Raw genomic sequence first — 25,381 nt, 5'->3', positions numbered from 1 at the left:
TCGAAGATTTTAGGTCTGAAAAAACTGTTTCTAGAAATGCTTACGGCTGGGAGTTCTTTCTTTCCCAGCCGTAAATATGCTTAACGGTTGGGTAATGATGTTTCCCAGTCGTGTATATGTATCACAGTTGGGATATCTAAGAACTCTCAGCCGTTTATAAGTTTAACGGTTGGGATATTTTAGAACTCCCAGACGTTAAATAGTCGATGCGTATGAGATTGATAAATCATGTCTGCAACAAATTATTTGCGGCTGGGTTATTTCTAGCCGTATATTATCATGTTTTCGAATTCTTTTTCAGCGATAGTGGTTACGTCTGCATGTATGAATGAATGTTAGTATTTCCATTTATCTAATATAAGAAAAATGAGGAAAAATCAACATTGTTGAGTTTTTTGTGCACTTTCGGCTAGGTCGATGCTTCACAAAACCTAGCCGAAAATACATATAATTGTTGTCAAATAAACTTTCACAGTCGTAAACAAGAAAACGGTTAGAAATTCTCGGTCGTAAATCAGGAAACGGTTGGGAAAAGCAGCCGTGGTTGCTTCACGGTTGGGAAAAACCTAGCCGTTTCAAGCTCTGGTCACTCAAAATAAAATGAGTCATATTTATGGCTATATATCCTTGCCGTGTTTCTTTCAACGGTTCGGAAAACCTTCCGTAACCAACTTACACTTGGGAATGTCCTAGCCGTATATTACTCCGTAACCCAAAAAAAAGGCTTTTGGTTACGGCTACATATCCTGGCCGTAATATTTTTTTACAGTTTGGAGTCCCAGTCGTGATTCTGACAGAAAGTAATGAATCTAATTTACGGCCAGGAATCCGGCCGTAAATTTGACAGACCACAAACTCTGCAGGTTATATAGAATTACGGCTTTGTGGACCTAGCCGTAACTACCTATAATTTCCTTTTGCACTACATCAAATCGGCTAGTTTTTTGAATTTTGAAAAATAGATCCGTATGAAGACTGATCTATAGAAGGTTCTATCTGTTCAACCACTTATTTAAACTTGAAACAACTCCATCTCCATATAACCACTCATTCCAAATCACAATCACACCTTCTACACTAATAATCTCTACTAAAACTCCTACAAACTCAATGCAATGTACTCAAAGGATAAACCCGACTTTACTTTGGACGAAGACTTATCTCTTTGCAAAAAGTTTGTGCTATGCTATCCAAAGAAGGGAGAAGAACGAAGGAACGATGGTGTACCAAGTCAATCTTATTGGAGTAATATTTTTAAAAAATTTTGTAGTGAAACAGGTAACACTAACAACCGCGATGGCATTGAATTGTATCTTCGATTCTCAAACATACGCAAAAAAGTGGAAGAGTATATGGCTTTACTTCGTATGTGCAAGCAACTTCGACTTAGAGGTGAGACTGATGAAGAAGTCATAGCTCATGCTAACAAGGAATGGAGAAAATGGAAAGGTTATAATTTCAACTTCGAAGCTCAAATGACCATCATCAAAGATTTCTTGATACATCGAAAGGGATGTTATTAAAATCAACTTCGTAATGAGGATATATTAAGCATGTAATGAGTTTTATTGTGGTCTAGTTAATGAAAGTATTAGTAATTTTAAATCGTATTAAGAATTCATGTTGAAACAAAAAATTTCTTAACTTTCAAATTTAATTACGGATGGAAATATTATGTACACCCAGTCGTAATATAGACTCAGGTTATTCTGGGAAGCATAACGGCCAGAAGTTCTTAACCTCTCATCCGCTATATATGTTCACGGCTGGGAGTTCCTAATATCACAACCGTGTAGTCGTATTTACGGCTGGGTCGACACATTTACCCAGCCGTAACAGAAAAAAATTCCAGACTTTTTTTCAGATTTTTGACGGATTTGAACTAATAAAATTGATATTGGGAGTTGATTATAAGGTTATCTTGAGTTTTGTGATGCGGGGTTTCATCATTTTTCTTCAAATTTTTTCAAAAAAAATTCACCAAAATCACCATTTTTCCTTCTTCAAAACTCAAAAAAGTCAAGTTTTGATTTGCAAAAGATTAATGATTTGATTAGTCAAACCGATTCACTAAGACTGATTAATTAGCTTAATCAATTTAATTAGCACTAATCAAATTAAGGGTAGATTAGACATTATAAAAAGGATAGATAAGAAATTCTATTGGTTGTTATTTCATGACCCCATTAAACCTCAAAAAAACCCAAGCCCCGATAAGAGGGTTCTTTAAAAAAAGTTCACATTTCTACCAAATGTTTTTTTTACCTAATTTAGGATTTTGGAGTGCTCTAAAAAGAAAAAAGAAAAAACAATGTCAAACGAAAGGAAAAGAGACATGGGCCACATCTATCAAAAAGAGAGTGGATTTTATTGCTTCTATTGTTCAATATATGATACTACGGCTTACTCCATGGCGTGTGCAAGGTGGCCTCGAATTTCAGCGTCCTTCATTCAAAACGTCACCACAATGCATAAAATGTATAGGAATAAAGATAATGAAGATGAGCTAGGCAAACAAAGGATTGCATTTGGATGGGCCATGACAAAAAATAATGGGATATTCTCATGAATGCAAGATCGTCATTCAAGCTTTCCAATCTAAGCCACAATTCATGATGCATATCTTGATTGTTTTTTGTTCTAAACATTAGGTCGACGCGTAAAACATGGTGGAATAAGGATAACGAGATGAGGGAGAGGGAGGTAATTTAGGGATCACATTTGGATGGGTCCAAGACATTGGACATGACAAAAACGGTAGACTTTTTATCATGGATGTTAACGGGGGACCGGAATTATCAGGAGTACTGTTTCATATGAGACAAAAAAATTATATCCGATCATGACCGTCGAATTACTTACACGGTACTCGCTGCTAATTACGGTCCTCCATTAGCAGCCATGAAAAACATGCTTTTTATGAGCAAAGAAAGACCGTGAGATCGAATTTAAATTTTTTGCCTGAGCCATCACTTACAATATTTATATTTATCAAACTGTCTTTTATAATATAAACCTAGTACAGTTCATGATCTATAATAAGTAATTTTTGTACCAAATGTCATATTATCATGCTTTCTTTTGTATTACAGCCAAGTTTATTTGAAAATATCTAACGACATTTTACATGATGTAATATTATCAATTTCATAATGATACGTAATTATTCATGTTTCACGTATAATTACCTATTCTTCTAAAATTCATTTCTAATTCAAATGCTAGAATTACTTTTTTATTGACCATTTTATCTCTCACGGGATCTTTGAAAAGATAAACCCGGTTAACCTAGAGGCACTCATATTGTTTTCCGAAAATTCCAAAGTAAAGAAAAGGGAATGGACTGAGGAAATTTAAAGATATACACCCTTTTTCCATTTTACATGTTTTTTTCACTTGATTATAAACACATGTGGTTATTCAAAAACTCCAAAATAAAGAGGAGTTGACGAGGGAAGTCAAGAGATATACATTGTATTCCCACTTTACATGTTTTTTTCACTTGATTATAAGCACATGTCCCACATAGGACATGACCTTAAAACAAATGACAAAATCATCTTATTTATGTGGAGCCTTAGAGTTGTCACCAGAATGCCAATTTTTGTGAAAAGTTACACATGATATATTCCCAATAACGAAGCATCTGAGCTGTGTAATTCGGGAAATTTCACCAATTTGCTTGATGTGTAAATGTGATGAGGAATGTAAGTCAGGTTCTGTATGTGAATGCAGTTTCAGCGGGGCAATACCGTTTGGCATGGGATTGAGTTACATGAGCAAAGGTGGAATAAATGAATTGATAGTTGATTTTGGTTTCAGTCTTGGCATGAAAAGGTCTACTCGAGTCATAACGTAGGAGTGACCCATGAGTTGAGTACTACCATATGTTGGTATAAATTAAAGGATAAATGCCAAGTTGTTGAACCGAATCCATAAACAACCATTAACTTAATCAGACAACAACCTGCAGTTTCCAAAATTAAGTGATCCATATTCGAAAATCAACATCATCCCAGAGAGATGCCATGCAACTTACTTTATCAACTTGCCTGTAAAATTTAGAAATATACATAACTGTAAATAACATTGCAACTGATAGGTGTCTAAAACACTAATTTTATATCTAGTATTTATGATTTCTTTGCTATTTTTCTTGTAAATTATGTATTTTATATTTGTTTTTGAGCTTATTAGGTGAAATGGAGTCATTATGAGCAAAAGAAGTAGACAACATCCATTTAGAGCGAAAAGGGCTAAAAGATCAATTCACATGCGAGTGATATTTGGAGCAGGCTAGGTCGCACAAGGAGGAGGTGAAGAATGAACTGCCAGTTGCCCATAACTGACAGTAGAGTCGAAGAATTAGGCAATCAGTTCCTTGAAACGGACTGGCCATATATGAACTGGGTGGCTCTTATGAATGGGGTGTCATTATCCGGCCATACCTCTTTAACCTAAATCGAGAGAAATCAATTCTCTCAATCATTTGCATCTGAAAGAAAGGAAATGGAAGAAGCTTCAGCCGCACCATTAATGGCAGAAAGAGAGATCGAGGAAAGGATCTGTGAAGAACCATGAGACTGATGGGGATTGAAATGGGTTTATGGCTATGGATCGAGTTGGTTGTTGTTGCCGAATTAAGGGGTTGAATTGCAGACAACCAAGAGAAGAAGATTTGAGATCTGAAAATTGAAGTTAAGGGTTTGGCGAAATCGAAAGATGGTGAAGCTACTTCTTGCATGAATTAAATGGGTTTTGAATTGAATCTTAAAGAGGTGGCAGCGAGAAATCAATTAAGAATGGAGGTCTGTTGAGTTCAAAGAAAAGATGGAAGTCTGAGATGGATGCAATTAAGGGTTCGGTGGTGCTCAGCTTTTGGTGGATGATTAAAGGTGAAGAATGGATACTGTTGATGTTGTCTCAATGGATTTGGTTGCTGAAATGGATCTGTTAGGGTTTGTTACAAACGAACCTCACAGATATGAAGAGGATGATGCAGTTCTTGAGCTGAGATGTGAAGGCTGTTAGGGTTTAAGTTTCAGATGAAGAATTAGGTATTGAACAATAATTCAAGAAGAAGATGGAGCATGACTCAGGTGGTTGAAATTCATGGGTTTGATAGGCTTGGAGAGATGGTGCAGTTGATGGAATCAAAAATGGAGTAATGGGTGTGAAACAGCTTCAAGTTTATTGAATTGTGGAGGTGTAGTAAGTTACAGTTGTAGCAGTGCAATAAGGCAGTATGAGTTCAAGTTGCTGCTGTTATTTGGTTGAATTGAATTGCAAATGGAGACGGAGGAAAAGATTGAGAAGTGGTATTGCAGTTGAATAGGTGGTGAACAAGAAGGGTTAAGAGCTCATTCTTGAGCTGGTGGATTAACAGATATGGAGAAGATGATAGTCACAGGTGCTGTGTGTGTTTGTGCACAGATGTTGCAGTCAACAAAGAAGCTGAGATTGTGGTTGTGCTAAAGGGTTTGAGCTGAGAAAGGAAGAGAGTGTTATGCTGCTGTTTCTGGTGTCTATTGAAGATGGTTGATGGGTGCTGGTGGAACTGGTAACACATCTTGGTGGTGCCATGTCATGGAAAAGGAGAAATTGAACTCAGGGAGGTGGTTTCGAGTTGAGCAAATGGGTTGTGTTTGAGTTGTAAGAACTGATATTGTGTGCAATGGTTCCAGTGGTGCTGTTGTCGCGGTGATGGTTGCAGTCATGATGAAGCTGACTTGGAATTGCAGGTGGAATTGAAGCTAAAACCGATGGAGTTGCAGTTGCAGTTGGAGACTCGGATGCAGATGAAGAATGATTACAGGGAATGTTTTGATTTGCATGAGCTGGTCAGCAGGGAATGGTTGTAGAACTGGTGTGATGCATGAAGTTGCAGCATAGCTGAGTTTGCACTGCTGCAAAAGAGTGAAGCAGAAACTGTAATAAGAACTGGTGGTTGGATGAATGAGTGTGTTAGATGAATGTTATATTGTGCAGGGAAGCAAAGAACTGGCCATAATTAGTCTGAGAATTGCAGGAAAACAGAGGAAACTCTGTCAGACTTTTATCCTGCCGAGTCGCCTCGGTGATCCAATTCGACTCACCTGACCCGGTTCGATCCAGAGAAGAACTTGCACCTGTTTCGATTGGGCTTCACTCATGGCCTGTGCCAAAGACTGATTTTCGGGCGTGACCTAAATACAACAAATCAGTGGAGAAAGAAAAAAATATAAAAGGAACCTCTCTCAATTTTTAGAAGATATATCTCTTCCTCATCTTCTATTTTTGCCTGGGGTTTAGAAACATGAATTTTCTCTTTATTTTTGTGATGAACTCCTATGCCATGAGTACTTAATTTGATTATTGTTTAAGGAATAAGTTGGATTTCCAAAATATGGGTTTTTATGCAATGAATTAGTTTTGTCTCCTTATTATCGTTTATGATTCACCATTAATATTGTTACATGATTTGAATGTTTGTTTGGTTGAGTCTAGAATCAATCGAGTTTGTTTTCATCTCTATTGGTAGATTAGGATTTATTATACGCAAAAGTGATAGATTCCTGATTACAAGTAGCATAATTGTGATTATTGCTTGTAGTGATACATCCTAGTAGTCACAAGTGAGGCATAACCTTTGTTAAATCGGATTAGTGCTTTTACACGTTCGATTGCTTTGATTAGTCTTATTCCATAAATCTTAAAGATTTTAGGGAGTTAAACTTAATTGTGCTTTTACACTTTGGGTTGCTTTCTAGGAAGAATTCACATATGCATCTTTTAATGTGGTTGTGATGAAATTAGGGAATTAGCGGGATGTTCTTGCGATCAAGGTATCCTAGGACTTTTGATAAAAGAAAGATTAAATATCAATTCTAGTTATTGTTAAAAATCATGTTTGTGAATGAAGATGAATCCTTAACCAATATTTGTTCTATTTGATTTGCTTGTTTATTTCTTTGTTTTGTTTTTATTTTATTTTAGTACATAAAAATCAGAAAACTCTCATTGGTATTTATAGGAAACCGAAACAATTTGACAACCTTAGTCCTCTCTGTGGGAACGATTCTCTCTTGCCCTTGCTATATTTATATTTTGAGTAGTAAGAAAGTGTAATTTATTTTTGACGCATACGACAGCGATCAAATTTTGGCGCCGCTGCCGGGGAGGCAGCGGTTGTCACTTGTTTTTGGTTTCTTATTTTTGTTTTTAGTTTTGTTTCTTCTTTTTGTTTTCTTATTTTATGATTTTGACATAGTTTTGAGAACTCTTGTTTCAGGTACCAATTTCTATGAACGGAGCATATTGGAACAATGGGTACGGTTATCAACCTCAACAATATTATGACAACTATCACCCTTATGGGGAACACAATCAAAACCAATCCTTTGGTTATGGTCAATATTCCACGTACCCTTTAAGTTATTCTCATACATACCAACCTTCTTACGGTAAGTATGTAAGTGAGCAACCACAAGGAGGGGAGACTAGTTGTACTCCTATTCATATTTCTTCGAGTTTGGTAGATGAGATGCAACAATTTATGGTGGGCATGGAGTCAGTTTGTAGACAACCAAGCGTGGAACCAATTTCGTCGACCGAATATGCTAATAGTATGTTTGGCCCAATTTATGATCGTAGTTATGATCATTAACCCATTCATAGGGAAGATAATTGGCCTAACAATACTGAAGTGATTCTGTTTTTTTCTTGTCGAACGAGCTTTACCAACAAATGAAACACTATTTTCAATATTTAGATGGATCACTCCAAGAACTTCAAAAAGGTGTTTCCATTTTAAGACAAGGCATTGAAGAATACAAAGAGGACATGCCAAATTCTGTGAAAGACCAATCTTTGGGAAGTGGTAGCCAATCTTATGTCAGCTATGATAGTGACGATGACTATGAAAGTACAACGCTTGAACCATTTTATGGTGGCATCCCCGAGGAGTGTGCAATGGAGCCTTTTTGCGATCAAGGTGAAGATGAAAAGGAATATGATGACACTAGTGCAGCTTACTCAAGCATTGATCTTAATAATGATCAAGAACCTATTCAAAAGGTAGAGCTTGAGGATGATGCAATGCGTGTTCTTAAAAAGTTCCTTATGGACAGAATTGCATCCGCAAAAGAGTATGTGCCTTATAACAAAGACGAGTGTGTTGAGAATGAAACCGATATGACCAATATTGTGGAAGACCCAATTGAGCTTGCAAAGAATTGTAATGATGATGTTTATGTCGAGACTTTGATTAAGGCAAAAACAAACGAAGAATGGTTACAAGGTTTGATAGAGGACCATGATATAAAAGAGGTGAATAACTCACTTGAGTTTTTCAAGGATGAAGAGGATTCTGTAATACAAGAGATTGTCCAAGGTTTATCCAACCCTTTGCATATTGTTTCTTCTCCTTTATCTCTTATTGGTTTGAATGTATGTGCTTCGAAAACATTGTTGAATGACTTTGTTTCTCGATATCCGCCATTGGAAACATTTGATTCTCATGCTATGCAGGTTTGTGAACAAGAAACCATGAAAGTTCCCGAATTCTATATTTTATATCCACTTCCAAGTGTGGACAAGAATAAGTCTGCGGGAAACTTTTATCTGTTAATAGCTTCGTTTCTGTTTTATATTACTAATATGTGTGCGAAGCTAGTGTTTGCAAAACAGGTTCTATGGAAGGATCCTCAACTTTTCAGGTTATTGGTGTATGGGGAATCGGTCTTGCAAGTCGGGCTGACGACTTTAAACCAAGCGCTAAATGGGAGGCAACCCACTAGTTTTGTGTATCTATCTCTATCATTTTATTTCTCAAGTCTTTTATCTTTATTTTCTTATTTTGGATATTTGCATATCAAAAATCCAACTTTTAGAAATTTTTGAACAATTTAGAATAAACACTAGCCTGTCTAAGTAGATGGAATTTTTTCTTGGCAATGAGGTATATATATTGGCTGAGTTGGGATTAGATGTCAACTAAATAGCTTGTTTAGTGTTTATCCTCTATTTTTCAGAATAGCTATGAGTTGGAATATCAGTTTTTTATCATGCATTTTATTTTATTTTATTTTATTGTGTATATATATCATGTTATGAATTTCCCATCTTAAATTTTACTTTGGATGACTTAATTTACATCGAGGACAATGTAAAGTTTAAGTGTGAGGGACTGTTTTCGCATTTAGAGTTTTTAGCCTTGTTAGTTTTTCCCTTTTATGATTAAAAAAAATGCTTTATACACTCCGAAACGTAGAAATATGTGCCTTTAGGATGACACTATCAATCCAAATGGATGGAACCATCTTGGCTGCGGGAGTTGAGAAACCCATTAACTACAAGGGACAAAATTATTCAAGTGTTAGAAATAATATGAAAGTTGTTACCATATCTCGGAATATCACCATATGACTTTCTGTTTTATTTTTGCAAACTTTATGTTATATCTATGTGATTTGGTGGGTCACTAACATCGAATTGTTATTGTTGCTAGGATGAAATAGTGTGATTGAGTTACTACAAACAAAAATAAAAAAATAATAAAAAAAAGACCGACCAATTGACCAAACGGAATAAATTTGACACTTGGATGAAGCAATATGTGTGTGTTCTCCCTGTCTCCGTCGCCTAAGCAAGCGTGGAGTGCAGGATCCAAGGGAATTACCATGTAATCTGCTGACAAGAAGCATGCGCTTGGATCCAAAAGATCCAATCATGATGTCAAAAAAAAAAAAAAAATTGTTATGGTGCAATAAAATCGACTTCTGGTTCCCTTGTATATGCCAGTGAGTCGATCCAGATTTAAGTTTATTGACTGCTGGTTCCCTTGTATATGCCAGTGTGTTGATATTAGAATTCAGACCAGTAGCTCAATCCAATAGGAGCCATAGGTTCATCATTGGCATCGACCTTCAGACAGATATGGGAAACATCGATCACTTTAGTAAATATCGCAACCATTTATATATATTTCCATCTTCTTTATCTATTCATTTGTGATTGTGGTTTGTTAGTTTCCGAGATTGTGGCTTGTTCTACTTTCTTAACAGAGCTTAATTTATATATATTAATTCGGATTCGCATCATGGTACCTCCTCCAATAGCCATTTTGGATTCGTTCATAGATTTGTCACAGATAGCTGGAGTTGGAAATATAGGTTTTGTAGGTAGACCTCTTGTAAACCTTCACGAGACTATAACTCGTCCACCAGGGACACCTAGGGTTCAAAGGCCTGTTATTCATGCTAAGAGTAACCGTATCCTCGGCAACACGGAGTTGTATGTATGTTTTGGAATTATTTTGTTTGATTTGCTCGAGGACTATCAAAGTCTAAGTGTTGGGGAATTTGATAGGAACACCTAATTTTATATCTAGTATTTATGCTTTCTTTGCTACTTTTCTTGTAAATTATGTATCTTATGTTTGCTTTTGAGCTTATTAGGTGAAATGGAGTCATTATGAGCAAAAGAAGGAGACAACGTCCATTTAGAGCGAAAAGGGATAAAAGATCAATTCACATGCGAGTGATATTTGGATCAGGCTAGGTCGCACAAGGAGGAGGTGAAGAATGAACTGTCAGTTGCCCATAACTGACAGTAGAGTCGAAGAATTAGGCAATCAGTTCCTTGAAACCGACTGGCCATATATGAACCGGGTGGCTCTTATGAATGGGTGTTATTATCCGGCCATACCTCTTTAACTTGAATCGAGAGAAATCAATTCTCTCAATCATTTGCATCTGAAAGAAAAAAAATGGAAGAAGCTTCAGCCGCACCATTAATGGCAGAAAGAGAGATCGAGGAAAGGATCTGTGAAGAACCATGAGACTGATGGGGATTGAAATGGGTTTATGGCAATGGATCGAGTTGGTTGTTGCTGTCAAATTAAGGGGTTGAATTGCAGACCAAGAAGAAGATTTGAGATCTGAAAATTGAAGTTAAGGGTTTGGCGAAATCGAAAGATGGTGAAGCTACTTCTGCCATGAATTAAATGGGTTTTGAATTGAATCTTAAAGAGGTGGCAGCGAGAAATCAATTAAGAATGGAGGTCTGTTGAGTTCAAAAAAAGATGGAAGTCTGAGATGGATTCAATTAAGGGTTCGGTGGTGCTCAGCTTTTGGTGGATGATTAAAGGTGAAGAATGGATACTGTTGATGTTGTCTCAATGGATTTGGTTGCTGAAATGGATCTGTTAGGGTTTGTTACAAACGAACCTCACAGATATGAGAGGATGATGCAGTTCTTGAGCTGAGATGTGAAGGCTGTTTAGGGTTTAAGTTTCAGATGAAGAATTAGGTATTGAACAATAATTCAAGAAGAAGATGGAGCATGACTCAGGTGGTTGAAATTCATGGGTTTGATAGGCTTGGAGAGATGGTGCAGTTGATGGAATCAAAAATGGAGTAATGGGTGTGAAACAGCTTCAAGTTTATTGAATTGTGGAGGTGTAGTAAGTTACAGTTGTAGCAGTGCAATAAGGCAGTATGAGTTCAAGTTGCTGCTGTTATTTGGTTGAATTGAATTGCAAATGGAGACGGAGGAAAAGATTGAGAAGTGGTATTGCAGTTGAATAGGTGGTGAACAAGAAGGGTTAAGAGCTCATTCTTGAGCTGGTGGATTAACAGATATGGAGAAGATGATAGTCACAGGTGCTGTGGTGTGTTTGTGCACAGATGTTGCAGTCAACAAAGAAGCTGAGATGGTGGTTGTGCTAAAGGGTTTGAGCTGAGAAAGGAGAGAGTGTTATGCTGCTGTTTCTGGTGTCTATTGAAGATGGTTGATGGGTGCTGGTGGAACTGGTAACACATCTTGGTGGTGCCATGTCATGGAAAAGGAGAAATTGAACTCAGGGAGGTGGTTTCGAGTTGAGCAAATGGGTTGTGTTTGAGTTGTAAGAACTGATATTGTGTGCAATGGTTCCAGTGGTGCTGTTGTCGCGGTGATGGTTGCAGTCATGATGAAGCTGACTTGGAATTGCAGGTGGAATTGAAGCTAAAACCGATGGAGTTGCAGTTGCAGTTGGAGACTCGGATGCAGATGAAGAATGATTACAGGGAATGTTTTGATTTGCATGAGCTGGTCAGCAGGGAATGGTTGTAGAACTGGTGTGATGCATGAAGTTGCAGCATAGCTGAGTTTGCACTGCTGCAAAAGAGTGAAGCAGAAACTGTAATAAGAACTGGTGGTTGGATGAATGAGTGTGTTAGATGAATGTTATATTGTGCAGGGAAGCAAAGAACTGGCCATAATTAGTCTGAGAATTGCAGGAAAACAGGGAAACTCTGTCAGATTTTATCCTGCCGAGTCGCCTCGGTGATCCAATTCGACTCACCTGACCCGGTTCGATCCAGAGAAGAACTTGCACCTGTTTCGATTGGGCTTCACTCATGGCCTGTGCCAAAGACTGATTTTCGGGCGTGACCTAAATACAACAAATCAGTGGAGAAAGAAAAAAATATAAAAGGAACCTCTCTCAATTTTTAGAAGATATATCTCTTCCTCATCTTCTATTTTTGCCTGGGGTTTAGAAACATGAATTTTCTCTTTATTTTTGTGATGAACTCCTATGCCATGAGTACTTAATTTGATTATTGTTTAAGGAATAAGTTGGATTTCCAAATATGGGTTTTTATGCAATGAATTAGTTTTGTCTCCTATTATCGTTTATGATTCACCATTAATATTGTTACATGATTTGAATGTTTGTTTGGTTGAGTCTAGAATCAATCGAGTTTGTTTTCATCCTATTGGTAGATTAGGATTTATTATACGCAAAAGTGATAGATTCCTGATTACAAGTAGCATAATTGTGATTATTGCTTGTAGTGATACATCCTAGTAGTCACAAGTGAGGCATAACCTTTGTTAAATCGGATTAGTGCTTTTACACGTTCGATTGTTTTGATTAGTCTTATTCCATAAATCTTAAAGATTTTAGGGAGTTAAACTTAATTGTGCTTTTACACTTTGGGTTGCTTTCTAGGAAGAATTCACATATGCATCTTTTAATGTGGTTGTGATGAAATTAGGGAATTAGCGGGATGTTCTTGCGATCAAGGTATCCTAGGACTTTTGATAAAAGAAAGATTAAATATCAATTCTAGTTATTGTTAAAAATCATGTTTGTGAATGAAGATGAATCCTTAACCAATATTGTTCTATTTGATTTGCTTGTTATTTCTTGTTTTGTTTTTATTTTATTTTAGTACATAAAAATCAGAAAACTCTCATTGGTATTTATAGGAAACCGAAACAATTTGACAACCTTAGTCCTCTCTGTGGGAACGATTCTCTCTTGCCCTTGCTATATTTATATTTTGAGTAGTAAGAAAGTGTAATTTATTTTTGACGCATACGACAGCGATCAAATTTTGGCGCCGCTGCCGGGGAGGCAGCGGTTGTCACTTGTTTTTGGTTTCTTTTTTGTTTTTAGTTTTGTTTCTCTTTTGTTTTCTTATTTTATGATTTTGACATAGTTTTGAGAACTCTTGTTTCAGGTACCAATTTCTATGGACGGAGCATATTGGAACAATGGGTACGGTTATCAACCTCAACAAATTATGACAACTATCACCCTTATGGGGAATACAATCAAAACCAATCCTTTGGTTATGGTCAATATTCCACGTACCCTTTGAGTTATTCTCATACATACCAACCTTCTTACGGTAGTATGTAAGTGAGCAACCACAAGGGGGAGACTAGTTGTACTCCTATTCATATTTCTTCGAGTTTGGTAGATGAGATGCAACAATTTATGGTGGGCATGGAGTCAGTTTGTAGACAACCAAGCGTGGAACCAATTTCGTCGACCGAATATGCTAATAGTATGTTTGGCCCAATTTCTGATCGTAGTTATGATCATTCACCCATTCAAGGGAAGATAATTGGCCTAACAATAGAAGTGATTCTTTTTTCCTTGTCGAACGAGCTTTACCAACAAATGGAACACTATTTTCAAATTTGGATGGATCACTCCAAGACTTCAAAAAGGTGTTTCCATTTTAAGACAAGGCATTGAAGAATACAAAGAGGACATGCAAATTCTGCGAAAGACCAATCTTTGGGAAGTGGTAGCCAATCTTATGTCACTATGATAGTGACGATGACTATGAAAGTACAACGCTTGAACCATTTATGGTGACATCCCCGAGGAGTGTACAATGGAGCTTTTTGCGATCAAGGTGAAGATGAAAAGGAATATGATGACACTAGTGCAGCTTACTCAAGCATTGATCTTAATAATGATCAAGAACCTATTCAAAAGGTAGAGCTTGAGGATGATGCAATGCGTGTTCTTAAAAAGTTCCTTATGGAGAGATTGAATCCGCAGAGTATGTGCCTTATAACAAAGAAGAGTGTGTTGAGAATGAAACCGATATGACCAATATTGTGGAAGACCCAATTGAGCTTGCAAAGATTGTAATGATGATGTTTATGTCGAGACTTTGGTTAAGGCAAAACAAACGAAGAATGGTTGCAAGGTTTGATAGAGGACCATGATATAAAAGAGGTGAATAACTCACTTGAGTTTTTCAAGGATGAAGAGGATTCCGTAATACAAGAGATTGTGCAAGGTTTTCAACCCTTTGCATATTGTTTCTTCTCCTTTATCTCTTATTGGTTTGAATGTATGTGCTTCGAAAACATTGTTGAATGACTTTGTTTCTCGATATCCGCCATTGGAAACATTTGATTCTCATGCTATGCAGGTTTGTGAACAAGAAACCATGAAAGTTCCCGAATTCTATATTTTATATCCACTTCCAAGTGTGGACAAGAATAAGTCTGGGGGAAACTTTTATCGGTTAATAGCTTCGTTTCTGTTTTATATTACTAATATGTGTGCGAAGCTAGTGTTTGCAAAACAGGTTCTATGGAAGGATCCTCAACTTTTCAGGTTATTGGTGTATGGGGAATCGGTCTTGCAAGTCGGGCTGACGACTTTAAACCAAGCGCTAAATGGGAGGCAACCCACTGGTTTTGTGTATCTATCTCTATCTTTTATTTCTCAAGTCTTTTATCTTTATTTTCTTATTTTGGATATTTGCATATCAAAATCCAACTTTTAGAAATTTTTGAACAATTTAGAATAAACACTAGCCTTTCTAAGTAGATGGAATTTTTTCTTGAATGAGGTATATATATTGGCTGAGTTGGGATTAGATGCCAACTAAATAGCTTGTTTAGTGTTTATCCTCTATTTTTCAGAATAGCTATGAGTTGGAATATCAGTTTTTTATCATGCATTTTATTTTATTTTCTTTTATTGTGTATATATATCATGTTATGAATTTCCCATCTTAAATTTTACTTTGGATGACTTAATTTACATCGAGGACAATGTAAAGTTTAAGTGTGAGGGACTGTTTTCGCATTTAGAGTTTTTAGCCTTGTTAGTTTTTCCCTTTTATGATTAAAAAAAATGCTTTATACACTCCGAAACGTAGAAATATGTGCCTTTAGGATGACACTATCAATCCAAATGGATGGAACCATCTTGGCTGCGGGAGTTGAGAAACCCATTAACTACAAGGGACAAAATTATTCAAGTGTTAGAAATAATATGAAAGTTGTTACCATATCTCAGAATATCACCATATGACTTTCTGTTTTATTTTTGCAAACTTTATGTTATATCTATGTGATTTGGTGGGTCACTAACATCGAATTGTTATTGTTGCTAGGATGAAATAGTGTGATTGAGTTACTACAAACAAAAATAAAAAAATAATAAAAAAAAGACCGACCAATTGACCAAACGGAATAAATTTGACACTTGGATGAAGCAATATGTGTGTGTTCTCCCTGTCTCCGTCGCCTAAGCAAGCGTGGAGTGCAGGATCCAAGGGAATTACCATGTAATCTGCTGACAAGAAGCATGCGCTTGGATCCAAAAGATCCAATCATGATGTCAAAAAAAAAAAAAAATTGTTATGGTTGCAATAAAATCGATCTGGTTCCCTTGTATATGCCAGTGAGTCGATCCAGATTTAAGTTATTGACTGCTGGTTCCCTTGTATATGCCAGTGTGTTGATATTAGAATTCAGACCAGTAGCTCAATCCAATAGGAGCCATAGGTTCATCTTGGCATGACCTTCAGACAGATATGGGAAACATCGATCACTTTAGTAAATATCGCAACCATTATATATATTTCCATCTTCTTTATCTATTCATTTGTGATTGTGGTTTGTTAGTTTCCGAGATTGTGGCTTGTTTACTTTCTTAACAGAGCTTAATTTATATATATTAATTGGATTCGCATCATGGTACCTCCTCCAATAGCCATTTTGGATTCGTTCATAGATTTGTCACAGATAGCTGGAGTTGGAAATATAGGTTTTGTAGGTAGACCTCTTGTAAACCTTCACGAGACTATAACTCGTCCACCAGGGACACCTAGGGTTCAAAGGCCTGTTATTCATGCTAAGAGTAACCGTATCCTCGGCAACACGGAGTTGTATGTATGTTTTGGAATTATTTTGTTTGATTTGCTCGAGGACTATCAAAGTCTAAGTGTGTTGGGAATTTGATAGGAACACCTAATTTTATATCTAGTATTTATGCTTTCTTTGCTACTTTTCTTGTAAATTATGTATCTTATGTTTGCTTTTGAGCTTATTAGGTGAAATGGAGTCATTATGAGCAAAAGAAGGAGACAACGTCCATTTAGAGCGAAAAGGGATAAAAGATCAATTCACATGCGAGTGATATTTGGATCAGGCTAGGTCGCACAAGGAGGAGGTGAAGAATGAACTGTCAGTTGCCCATAACTGACAGTAGAGTCGAAGAATTAGGCAATCAGTTCCTTGAAACCGACTGGCCATATATGAACCGGGTGGCTCTTATGAATGGGTGTTATTATCCGGCCATACCTCTTTAACTTGAATCGAGAGAAATCAATTCTCTCAATCATTTGCATCTGAAAGAAAGAAAATGGAAGAAGCTTCAGCCGCACCATTAATGGCAGAAAGAGAGATCGAGGAAAGGATCTGTGAAGAACCATGAGACTGATGGGGATTGAAATGGGTTTATGGCAATGGATCGAGTTGGTTGTTGCTGTCAAATTAAGGGGTTGAATTGCAGACAACCAAGATAAGAAGATTTGAGATCTGAAAATTGAAGTTAAGGGTTTGGCGAAATCGAAAGATGGTGAAGCTACTTCTGCCATGAATTAAATGGGTTTTGAATTGAATCTTAAAGAGGTGGCAGCGAGAAATCAATTAAGAATGGAGGTCTGTTGAGTTCAAAGAAAAGATGGAAGTCTGAGATGGATTCAATTAAGGGTTCGGTGGTGCTCAGCTTTTGGTGGATGATTAAAGGTGAAGAATGGATACTGTTGATGTTGTCTCAATGGATTTGGTTGCTGAAATGGATCTGTTAGGGTTTGTTACAAACGAACCTCACAGATATGAAGAGGATGATGCAGTTCTTGAGCTGAGATGTGAAGGCTGTTAGGGTTTAAGTTTCAGATGAAGAATTAGGTATTGAACAATAATTCAAGAAGAAGATGGAGCATGACTCAGGTGGTTGAAATTCATGGGTTTGATAGGCTTGGAGAGATGGTGCAGTTGATGGAATCAAAAATGGAGTAATGGGTGTGAAACAGCTTCAAGTTTATTGAATTGTGGAGGTGTAGTAAGTTACAGTTGTAGCAGTGCAATAAGGCAGTAAGAGTTCAAGTTGCTGCTGTTATTTGGTTGAATTGAATTGCAAATGGAGACGGAGGAAAAGATTGAGAAGTGGTATTGCAGTTGAATAGGTGGTGAACAAGAAGGGTTAAGAGCTCATTCTTGAGCTGGTGGATTAACAGATATGGAGAAGATGATAGTCACAGGTGCTGTGTGTGTTTGTGCACAGATGTTGCAGTCAACAAAGAAGCTGAGATGGTGGTTGTGCTAAAGGGTTTGAGCTGAGAAAGGAAGAGAGTGTTATGCTGCTGTTTCTGGTGTCTATTGAAGATGGTTGATGGGTGCTGGTGGAACTGGTAACACATCTTGGTGGTGCCATGTCATGGAAAAGGAGAAATTGAACTCAGGGAGGTGGTTTCGAGTTGAGCAAATGGGTTGTGTTTGAGTTGTAAGAACTGATATTGTGTGCAATGGTTCCAGTGGTGCTGTTGTCGCGGTGATGGTTGCAGTCATGATGAAGCTGACTTGGAATTGCAGGTGGAATTGAAGCGCGGTGATGGTTGCAGTCATGATGAAGCTGACTTGGAATTGCAGGTGGAATTGAAGCTAAAACCGATGGAGTTGCAGTTGCAGTTGGAGAGTCGGATGCAGATGAAGAATGATTACAGGGAATGTTTTGATTTGCATGAGCTGGTCAGCAGGGAATGGTTGTAGAACTGGTGTGATGCATGAAGTTGCAGCATAGCTGAGTTTGCACTGCTGCAAAAGAGTGAAGCAGAAACTGTAATAAGACAGCGATCAGCAACTACAACTATTGGAATAAACTGACGAAAATAATTGACTATAGGGAAAGCAGGGGTCAGGTGCAGGGTGGGAAGTCTTCATGGATGAGTAACAATATTCCTTATTGGTGCATTCAACCTTTGTTATCAACAGAAGATGAAGGAGGTAACAAAAAAGATGGAGATAACGAAGTAGGAAAGCAAGTGGGAAAAAAAGATGCAACAAATGAAGGCAACATCGACAAACAACTCATAAATTTTGCAACAAACTTGTTTCGTATTTTCAGAACTTTAAAACGTAATATCTTTAAGGCAGCCTATGCTACCAGGTTTAGTGGACATGATGACATCAATCTACACATTCCAGCTTTGGGAATAGGATGGGAAAAAATTATACCGAAATTTTTTATCCTCGTGAATTGTGATGATAGGTGGGAATTTTTCCTAACCAACGGAAATGTAATGTCATTCTTTTATAAATAAATAAAAAATCATCTTATTTTTTTCAGGATTAAAATTTGGCAAAAGCAATAATAAATATTTTGGATATATAAGTTTACTAGACGGTGGGAGCTAGCCGGAGAAGGTCTACGCATCATATTTAGAATCTTATTAAAATTTAACTTTAAGACTCTGATTTTGTGCACACTTACTCAGTACGTAACGAGGATATATAATAAGGACCAAAATTCTAAATACGAAGGATAATGGGACCATCGGTTAACTAATCAACCAAGCAAATAAACATATCAAATATACACTTTTAAGAGGAGTGTGCATGCTTGACTCCGTAATTATAAATACGTTCTTTTTTGCAAAAAGCTAAGGAATGGGCATGTGTCCTAATGAAATGATCTTGGCGTGGAACATTTATTTTTCTCGACATGCCCCCGACATCCTTTTCTTTTTCTTCCCTCGATGTCCGTATTTTTCCAATCACGCTCCAAACTCCAACTATCGGAAGTTGGAACATGGCCTATGATGTAGGCATGCAGTAAGGATCATTCCCTGTGAGAACTTTTGAGTGAGTCAAACAAATCAGTTATTATTCACTTGGTCCTTTTATGACTCTTAACTACTACACACAATGACGCACTAAATCACACATCGATACAAGGTCATTCATTCTCTAACGTTAAAATTATTCTAACAAAAACAAAATCAAATCCTCTTTCGGGTTCCTATTATTTCCTTTCTAGGGTTCTTTGATTGACTGATGATCTTTTAGATGGTCGGGTGTTTTGCATTTCTTGAATGCAACAAATTTATTCCAGGTATTTTCTTTTGTTAATACATAAAAACCAAAAAAATTGGTTAATTACTGAATGGATTACTGAGGATTTGTTTTTTAGATGTTGGTATTACACGAACTTAGAGATTAATTAGCAAAATGTTTAAAGAAAAAGGACATTTTGAGTAGATGGGGTTTCTTTCTTTAAAGAGTATACCAAAATGTTTGTGAGAATGGAATTCGAGGCTCTAATTTATAAATGTGTACATTCTGAATTCTGTTTGGGATGCAGAAAAATGGAAGTCTGGTCATAAATGCATTGCAGATGATAGTGAGCGCGAACCATTGTTATCTCAAGAGAAAAAAGATGGGGACTCAATCAAGCTCCAGAAGTTCACATTTAAAGAGCTTGTTTCCATCACTAACAACTTCAGTGAAGATTGTAAATTGGATAAAGATTGGTTCCGTCGTGTGTATAGAGGTCGCTTGGGTAACACTGGACAGGTCAGTTAACCTGGATTACTTGCTAGTACTACTGTTTTTTTTTTTTTCCCTTTTGGCTCTAATGACAATTTGTGAAATAAAATGCAGTTGTTTCTTCGCTCATGGTACAGGTAGTTGCAGTGAAATGACTTGCTAAAAAATCTCTGCATCAAGAAAACATAGACTATGTTAAGGAACTTCAGAGGTTTAGCCTCCTAACTTGATAAATTTGTTTGGTTATTGTGACAAAGGGGATAACAAATTCCTTGTTTACGAGTTGACGACGTTTGGACAATTGCAGGAACATTTACATGGTACTTTATTTAACTTCTTAATCATAAGTATGCATAGATGTCATGAGTTTAATGATTGCTTATATGTGTGAATTGTGTAATGGTTAGACCTTTCATCCAAGAGGGAGCCACTGGACTGGAATACAAGGATGAAAATAGCAGTTGGTGTAGCCAAAGGGTTAGAATACTTGCACCATAAAGCCAAACCTAATGCATTTCACGGATATATGGAGTCATCGAATATATTTCTAGATCAAGGGTATCATCCAAAGCTTGCACTTGGTGGTTACCAACATATTTTCAGAGGATGAATAATGATGGCTTTTCCATCATTTGTTTATGGTGCTCCTGAGTTCGCACTGACTGGCCGACTCAATTCTAAATCTGATATCTATAGTTTTGGTGTTATCTTACTTGAACTGATCACAGGGAAAAAAGCATTCGACATTTTTCATCGCTGCAAAGAGCATACTCTATTTCAGTGGGTACTGAATTTTGTCAGACGATGCCTAAGTGTACCTTTATATTTATGTCTAACATGGGAAAAGAATGATGTCCCTTTTTTTATTTATGTTTTGGATTGTGTTTTTGCAGGCTCGTGGACGACTACAGAACCCTCAGAAGCTCACTGAAATGGTTGTGGCAATTATCCAGAGCAAAGCGTTCGCAATGTTTTTATTCTTGCAGCTTACTGTATACAAGAAACACCTAGTATGCGACCTCTTATTAGTGACATTGTAACCGAGCTTTCCCATTTAGCTTCAAAAACATATAAACCAATTCCAGTTCTTGTGCAACAAATTGAAGTTGGTCCATATACTAAAAAACCTCAGGCTTTCACATTTGGCGAGCTTACTGCTGCCACAGACAACTTTAAGGATGATTCAGTTTTGGGTGAAGGAGACTTTGGTCGAGTGTGTAAGGGTTACTTGAAAAGCAAAAGACAGGTCAGTAGTTTTGGATCTGCATTCATTTTAGTTTTTCGGGTATAGGCTTGCAACACAGATGCTTGACACGTTATATTATTTTTGTTCATAGGTAGTTGCAGTGAAGCAACTTCATAAGAAATTCAGGCTTCTGAGGAACAGAGAATTTCTTAATGAGGTTCGGATACTCAGCCGCCTAAACCATCAAACTGTTATTAATTTGGCTGGTTTTTGCACGGATGGAGATCAACAACTCCTTGTTTATGAGTTCATGCAGATGGGGTCATTGAAGGATCATTTATATGGTATGTAATTCCACTAGTTTAATAGTCGTTTACTTGTTCATCTTTGTAAAACCTACTGAACTTGAAGAAAATTATGTGTTGTCATATTAGATCTTCCACCTAACCAGAAACCTCTTGACTGGAATACGAGGATGAACATCGCAGTTGGTGTAGCTAAAGGTTAAGAGTATTTGCATGATAAAGTGAAACCTGCGGTTGTTCATATGGACTTGAAATCATAAAATATCCTGTTGGATCAAGGCTTTCATCCGAAAATTGGTATTGGTAGTGATAAAACTCGTATCTCTAAAGGAGGAGAACGGGTAGTAGTGAATCCGCCGTCATATGTTTATTGTGCTCCAGAGTATTCCAAGACTGGCAAACTTACGGCTAAATCAGATGTCTATAGTTTTGGTGTAGTCTTGCTTGAACTAATCACTGGACGGAAAGCAGTCGATAAAACTCTTCCGCTTTGGTATCCTAATCTTGTTGAATGGGTAAGTAATGCGCCCTTCTCTCTTTAAAGTTCCACGGAGAATCAAACCAATGACTAATTAAAACTTGAGTTGTTCTAGCCTGTTAATGGTTATTGCTGAAACAGGTACTACCGCAACTATATGACAGAAGGAACTTCTCAATAATGGTAGACCCACTATTACAAGGTCAATATCCAAAGCACAGGCTGCAACAGGCTCTTTCTATTGCATCAATGTGCTTACAAGAAGAATCTACTATGCGTCCTAATATGAGGGATGTTATCACTCTTCTTTCACTAGCTGCAGATACGTGCAATGCACAAAAAATTCGAAAAACAAATGCAACTTGACTATCTTTGCTAGTTAAGACGGAGAAAGCAAAGGAAAAACAACCTTTTTCGTTCCATAATTTCTGATAAGTATCAAGTTACACAAATAACATTTTCTCTATGTACATTTTGCTTACATAGCTGCAGGCACCTGTGATGCGCAAAAACACAAACACAAAGGCTTGCCCAGCCTGGTTAGGATATGACGTTTTCCATCTGCGGCTTCTATTTCTGCAAGATGTGCTGGTGCCGAAGTTCCGCATTGAAGAATAACTGAACACCTATCATTTTGATTCGGTAGCCTGGATTTCACCATTTTTGGACATTTTGAATTACGAAGCTCAGATCAACTAATTAACTTGAATCTGCACGGTCAAGTCTATGTACGTAATGACCAAGTAATCAAGATTTTGAAGTTCCGACTGGCAAACTAAATTTTGGCAACCATGAAATGCAATTTAGCTTCGGCAGAAAGTTTTGCAGGTTGACATTGTTTCACTTGCTTATAACATGAGCTGCAACTTAAGAAATCAAGAAACCCCATGCTTATAATTTCCATAACGGTTGAACTTACAATAAAGGTGATCCCGAACAAAAAAACAAAAGCAAACACATAGACAAGTAATACCATTCTTGAAGCTCTATTGTTCAAATATGCCTGTTAAAGATGATTTGTAGCGTTACTGTTGTATCTGGATTTATAGCCTACTCTGAAAGCAGAATATGTTTAGACTGATGTTGTCATTATTTTTCCTCAAGCAATAACAGGTTTTTCTATGGCCACTGATAATAGGAACACATAGACAAGTAAAGATAACCAATTAATAATTGCATAAGAAGTAGTTGCTTACAAAATGAAGCAAGATGGTTTGGCAGGATTTCCCAAAGACATAAATGCAGCTGACTAAAGAAATGATCATGTAACAAGATGGGCAGTGGACGATCTACAAGAAATAGTAGTTCATCCACCTAGAAGTGTACTAAATTCTTGCAACTCCTTAAATGATTTATCAAAGGTTGTCTTCAATGCCTCTCTTTCTTCTCTTTCTTTCGCAACCAGCTGTTGTGCGTCAATAACCTTCTTCTCTGCTGTGGCAGCTCTCCATTGTGACTCTACCACCTGCTTCTTTGCTTCTGCAGCTTCAGTTTCCGCTGCAGATTTGGCTGCCTCCAATTCGGTAACTCTCAATCCTAGCTCTACCGCCTGCTGCTTTGCTTTTGCAGCTTCAGCTTCTGCTGCAGATTTGGCTGCCTCCAACTTGGCAGCTTTGGATCCTAGCTCTATTGCCTGCTGCGGTGCTTCTGCAGCTTCGGCTTCCGCTGCAGATTTGTCTGCCTCCAATTTGGTACTTTCAATCCTAGCTCTATCGCCTGCTTCTTTGCTTTTGCAGCTTCAACTTCCGATGCAGATTTGGCTGCCTCCAACTTGGCAGCTTTTGATCCTATCTCTATCACCTGCTTCTTTGCTTTTGCAGCTTCAGCTTTTGCTGCAGATTTGGCTGCCTCCAACTTGGCAGCGTTTGATCCTAGCTCTATGGCCTGCTGCTTTGCTTTTGCAGCTTCAAATTCCGCTGCAGATTTGGCTGCCTCCAACTTGGAAGCTTTTGATCCTAGCTCTATGGCCTGCTTCTTTTCTTTTGCAGCTTCAACTTCCGCTGCAGATTTGACTGCCTCCAACTTGGCAGTTTTCGATCCTAATTCTATTGCCTGCTGCTTTGCTTCCAAAGCTTCAGTTTCTGCTGCAGATTTGGCTGCCTCCAAGTTGGCATTTCTCTGACAAAGATCTGGACCATGATGAACTTAGTTATTGAGAACGAGCAGTATATTCTTTGATTCAAGAGGTGAACTTAAGAACCCTGATGCTTATCTACTCGAGCTTCAAGCTTGTATAAATGTACAAAATGTGAGTGAAGGCTTTTACCTAGGTATTTTGCTTCCTGCTGCTTAACCTTGGTGTTGGCAGCAGACACCTCCTTTTCCGCGGCAACCAATCTCTCTTTCAGCTTCTCTATCTCGCGCTCTGCAACATTGCACAAAGCTTCAGTCTCCTCGCGCTTTGATTGCTCTTTGGCAGATAATTGCTTGTGGTGCTGCACTACATCGGAGGCGAACTTACTCTACAGGGCAGCCTGCTCCGGGAAAAAAACAAAAACAGATCAGTGCCCCAAGTTATAGCCCCACAACACTTGAAAGGAACCAAAACACAACTTACCGAATAATAACAGAGTTGAGGAAAGGCAGGTGACATAGCCTCCACATAGGCAATTTTTTCTTCAACAGAGCACTCGGGCAAATCTACCCACTTCGTTTCCTCGATTGGCATAGAAGGTTTCCTCTTCATAAGAGACTCCATTGTGCTCAGCATTTCTCCAAGTTCTCCCAAAGGAGTGACATCTCCCTCATGTACACCTTTAGGTTTACTTGTCTCGTTATCTGTAGCTCCATCACCATTAGGTTTCCAGCGTTTCTTTACAGGTACATCTGCTGGAGTTTTCATCTCAGTGTCAGTAGTTAATTCTCTTTTCTTTTGAAGCCTTTCAGAGGATTTCAAATTATCAGTTCTTCCTTGCAAAGTAGCAGCTTTTGAGGTAGAGGTCATCTCATTGTTAGAGACTTCGCCAGCTAGAGTTATTGTAGAGGTATCGGGCACGGGAAACAAATGATTAGGAGATTTTGCCTTACCAAGATCAGACATGACTCAGGTCTTTTTACCTGTAGTCCCACATATACTACTAGTTTCCGGGCGTTTCTTTTCTGACGCATCTTCTGGAGTTTTCATCTCAGTAGAAGTAAGAATTATTCTTACCTTTCCAAAATTTTGTGAGGACTTCGAATTATTGGTTTCTCCTTGCAAGGCAGCAATATCTGTTGTAAATTGTGCTTCAGACTGTGGTTGCAGAGGACAGGAAAGCTTTTGGGATTCTATCTCACCAGAATCATGCAAGACTA

General features: G+C 37.6%; 1 protein-coding gene, 1 long non-coding RNA gene and 1 pseudogene across 2 annotated transcripts; 2 read left to right on the top strand and 1 right to left on the bottom strand.

Moving 5' to 3' along the window:
- Positions 1–11,734: 11,734 nt before the first annotated feature.
- On the top strand, positions 11,735–18,909 carry LOC113275808. Its single transcript, XR_003323780.1, has 2 exons — positions 11,735–11,973; positions 18,166–18,909. It is a non-coding gene; the product is annotated as an uncharacterized LOC113275808 (long non-coding RNA).
- Positions 18,910–19,543: 634 nt separating this feature from the next.
- Positions 19,544–23,357, top strand: LOC113275807 (annotated as a pseudogene).
- Positions 23,358–23,393: 36 nt separating this feature from the next.
- Positions 23,394–25,127, bottom strand: LOC113272659 (uncharacterized abhydrolase domain-containing protein DDB_G0269086-like). The gene is made up of 4 exons (XM_026522466.1): positions 24,645–25,127; positions 24,354–24,549; positions 23,888–24,216; positions 23,394–23,768 (listed from the first exon to the last, which is right to left on the bottom strand). Exons 1-4 carry the CDS (start codon positions 25,125–25,127, stop codon positions 23,394–23,396), a joined length of 1,383 nt encoding a protein of 460 aa, XP_026378251.1.
- Positions 25,128–25,381: the final 254 nt, after the last annotated feature.

This window comes from Papaver somniferum, chromosome 4 (genome assembly GCF_003573695.1).
Source record: "Papaver somniferum cultivar HN1 chromosome 4, ASM357369v1, whole genome shotgun sequence".
NCBI lineage: Eukaryota > Viridiplantae > Streptophyta > Magnoliopsida > Ranunculales > Papaveraceae > Papaver > Papaver somniferum.
Note: the sequence above shows the minus strand (reverse complement) of the source record. Positions and strands in the feature narration are given on the sequence as shown.

What these genes read in the sequence shown, in the direction of transcription:
- LOC113272659 (XM_026522466.1), bottom strand. Translation starts at nt 25,127, where the DNA reads ATGTCTGATCTTGGTAAGGCAAAATCTCCTAATCATTTGTTTCCCGTG. An exon ending in GCAGGAAGCAAAATACCTAG is followed by an intron (nt 24,217 to 24,353) that starts GTAAAAGCCTTC and finishes ATCATGGTCCAG; the next exon opens with ATCTTTGTCAGAGAAATGCC. An exon ending in CTGCAAAAGCAAAGAAGCAG is followed by an intron (nt 23,769 to 23,887) that starts GTGATAGAGATA and finishes ACCAAATTGGAG; the next exon opens with GCAGACAAATCTGCAGCGGA.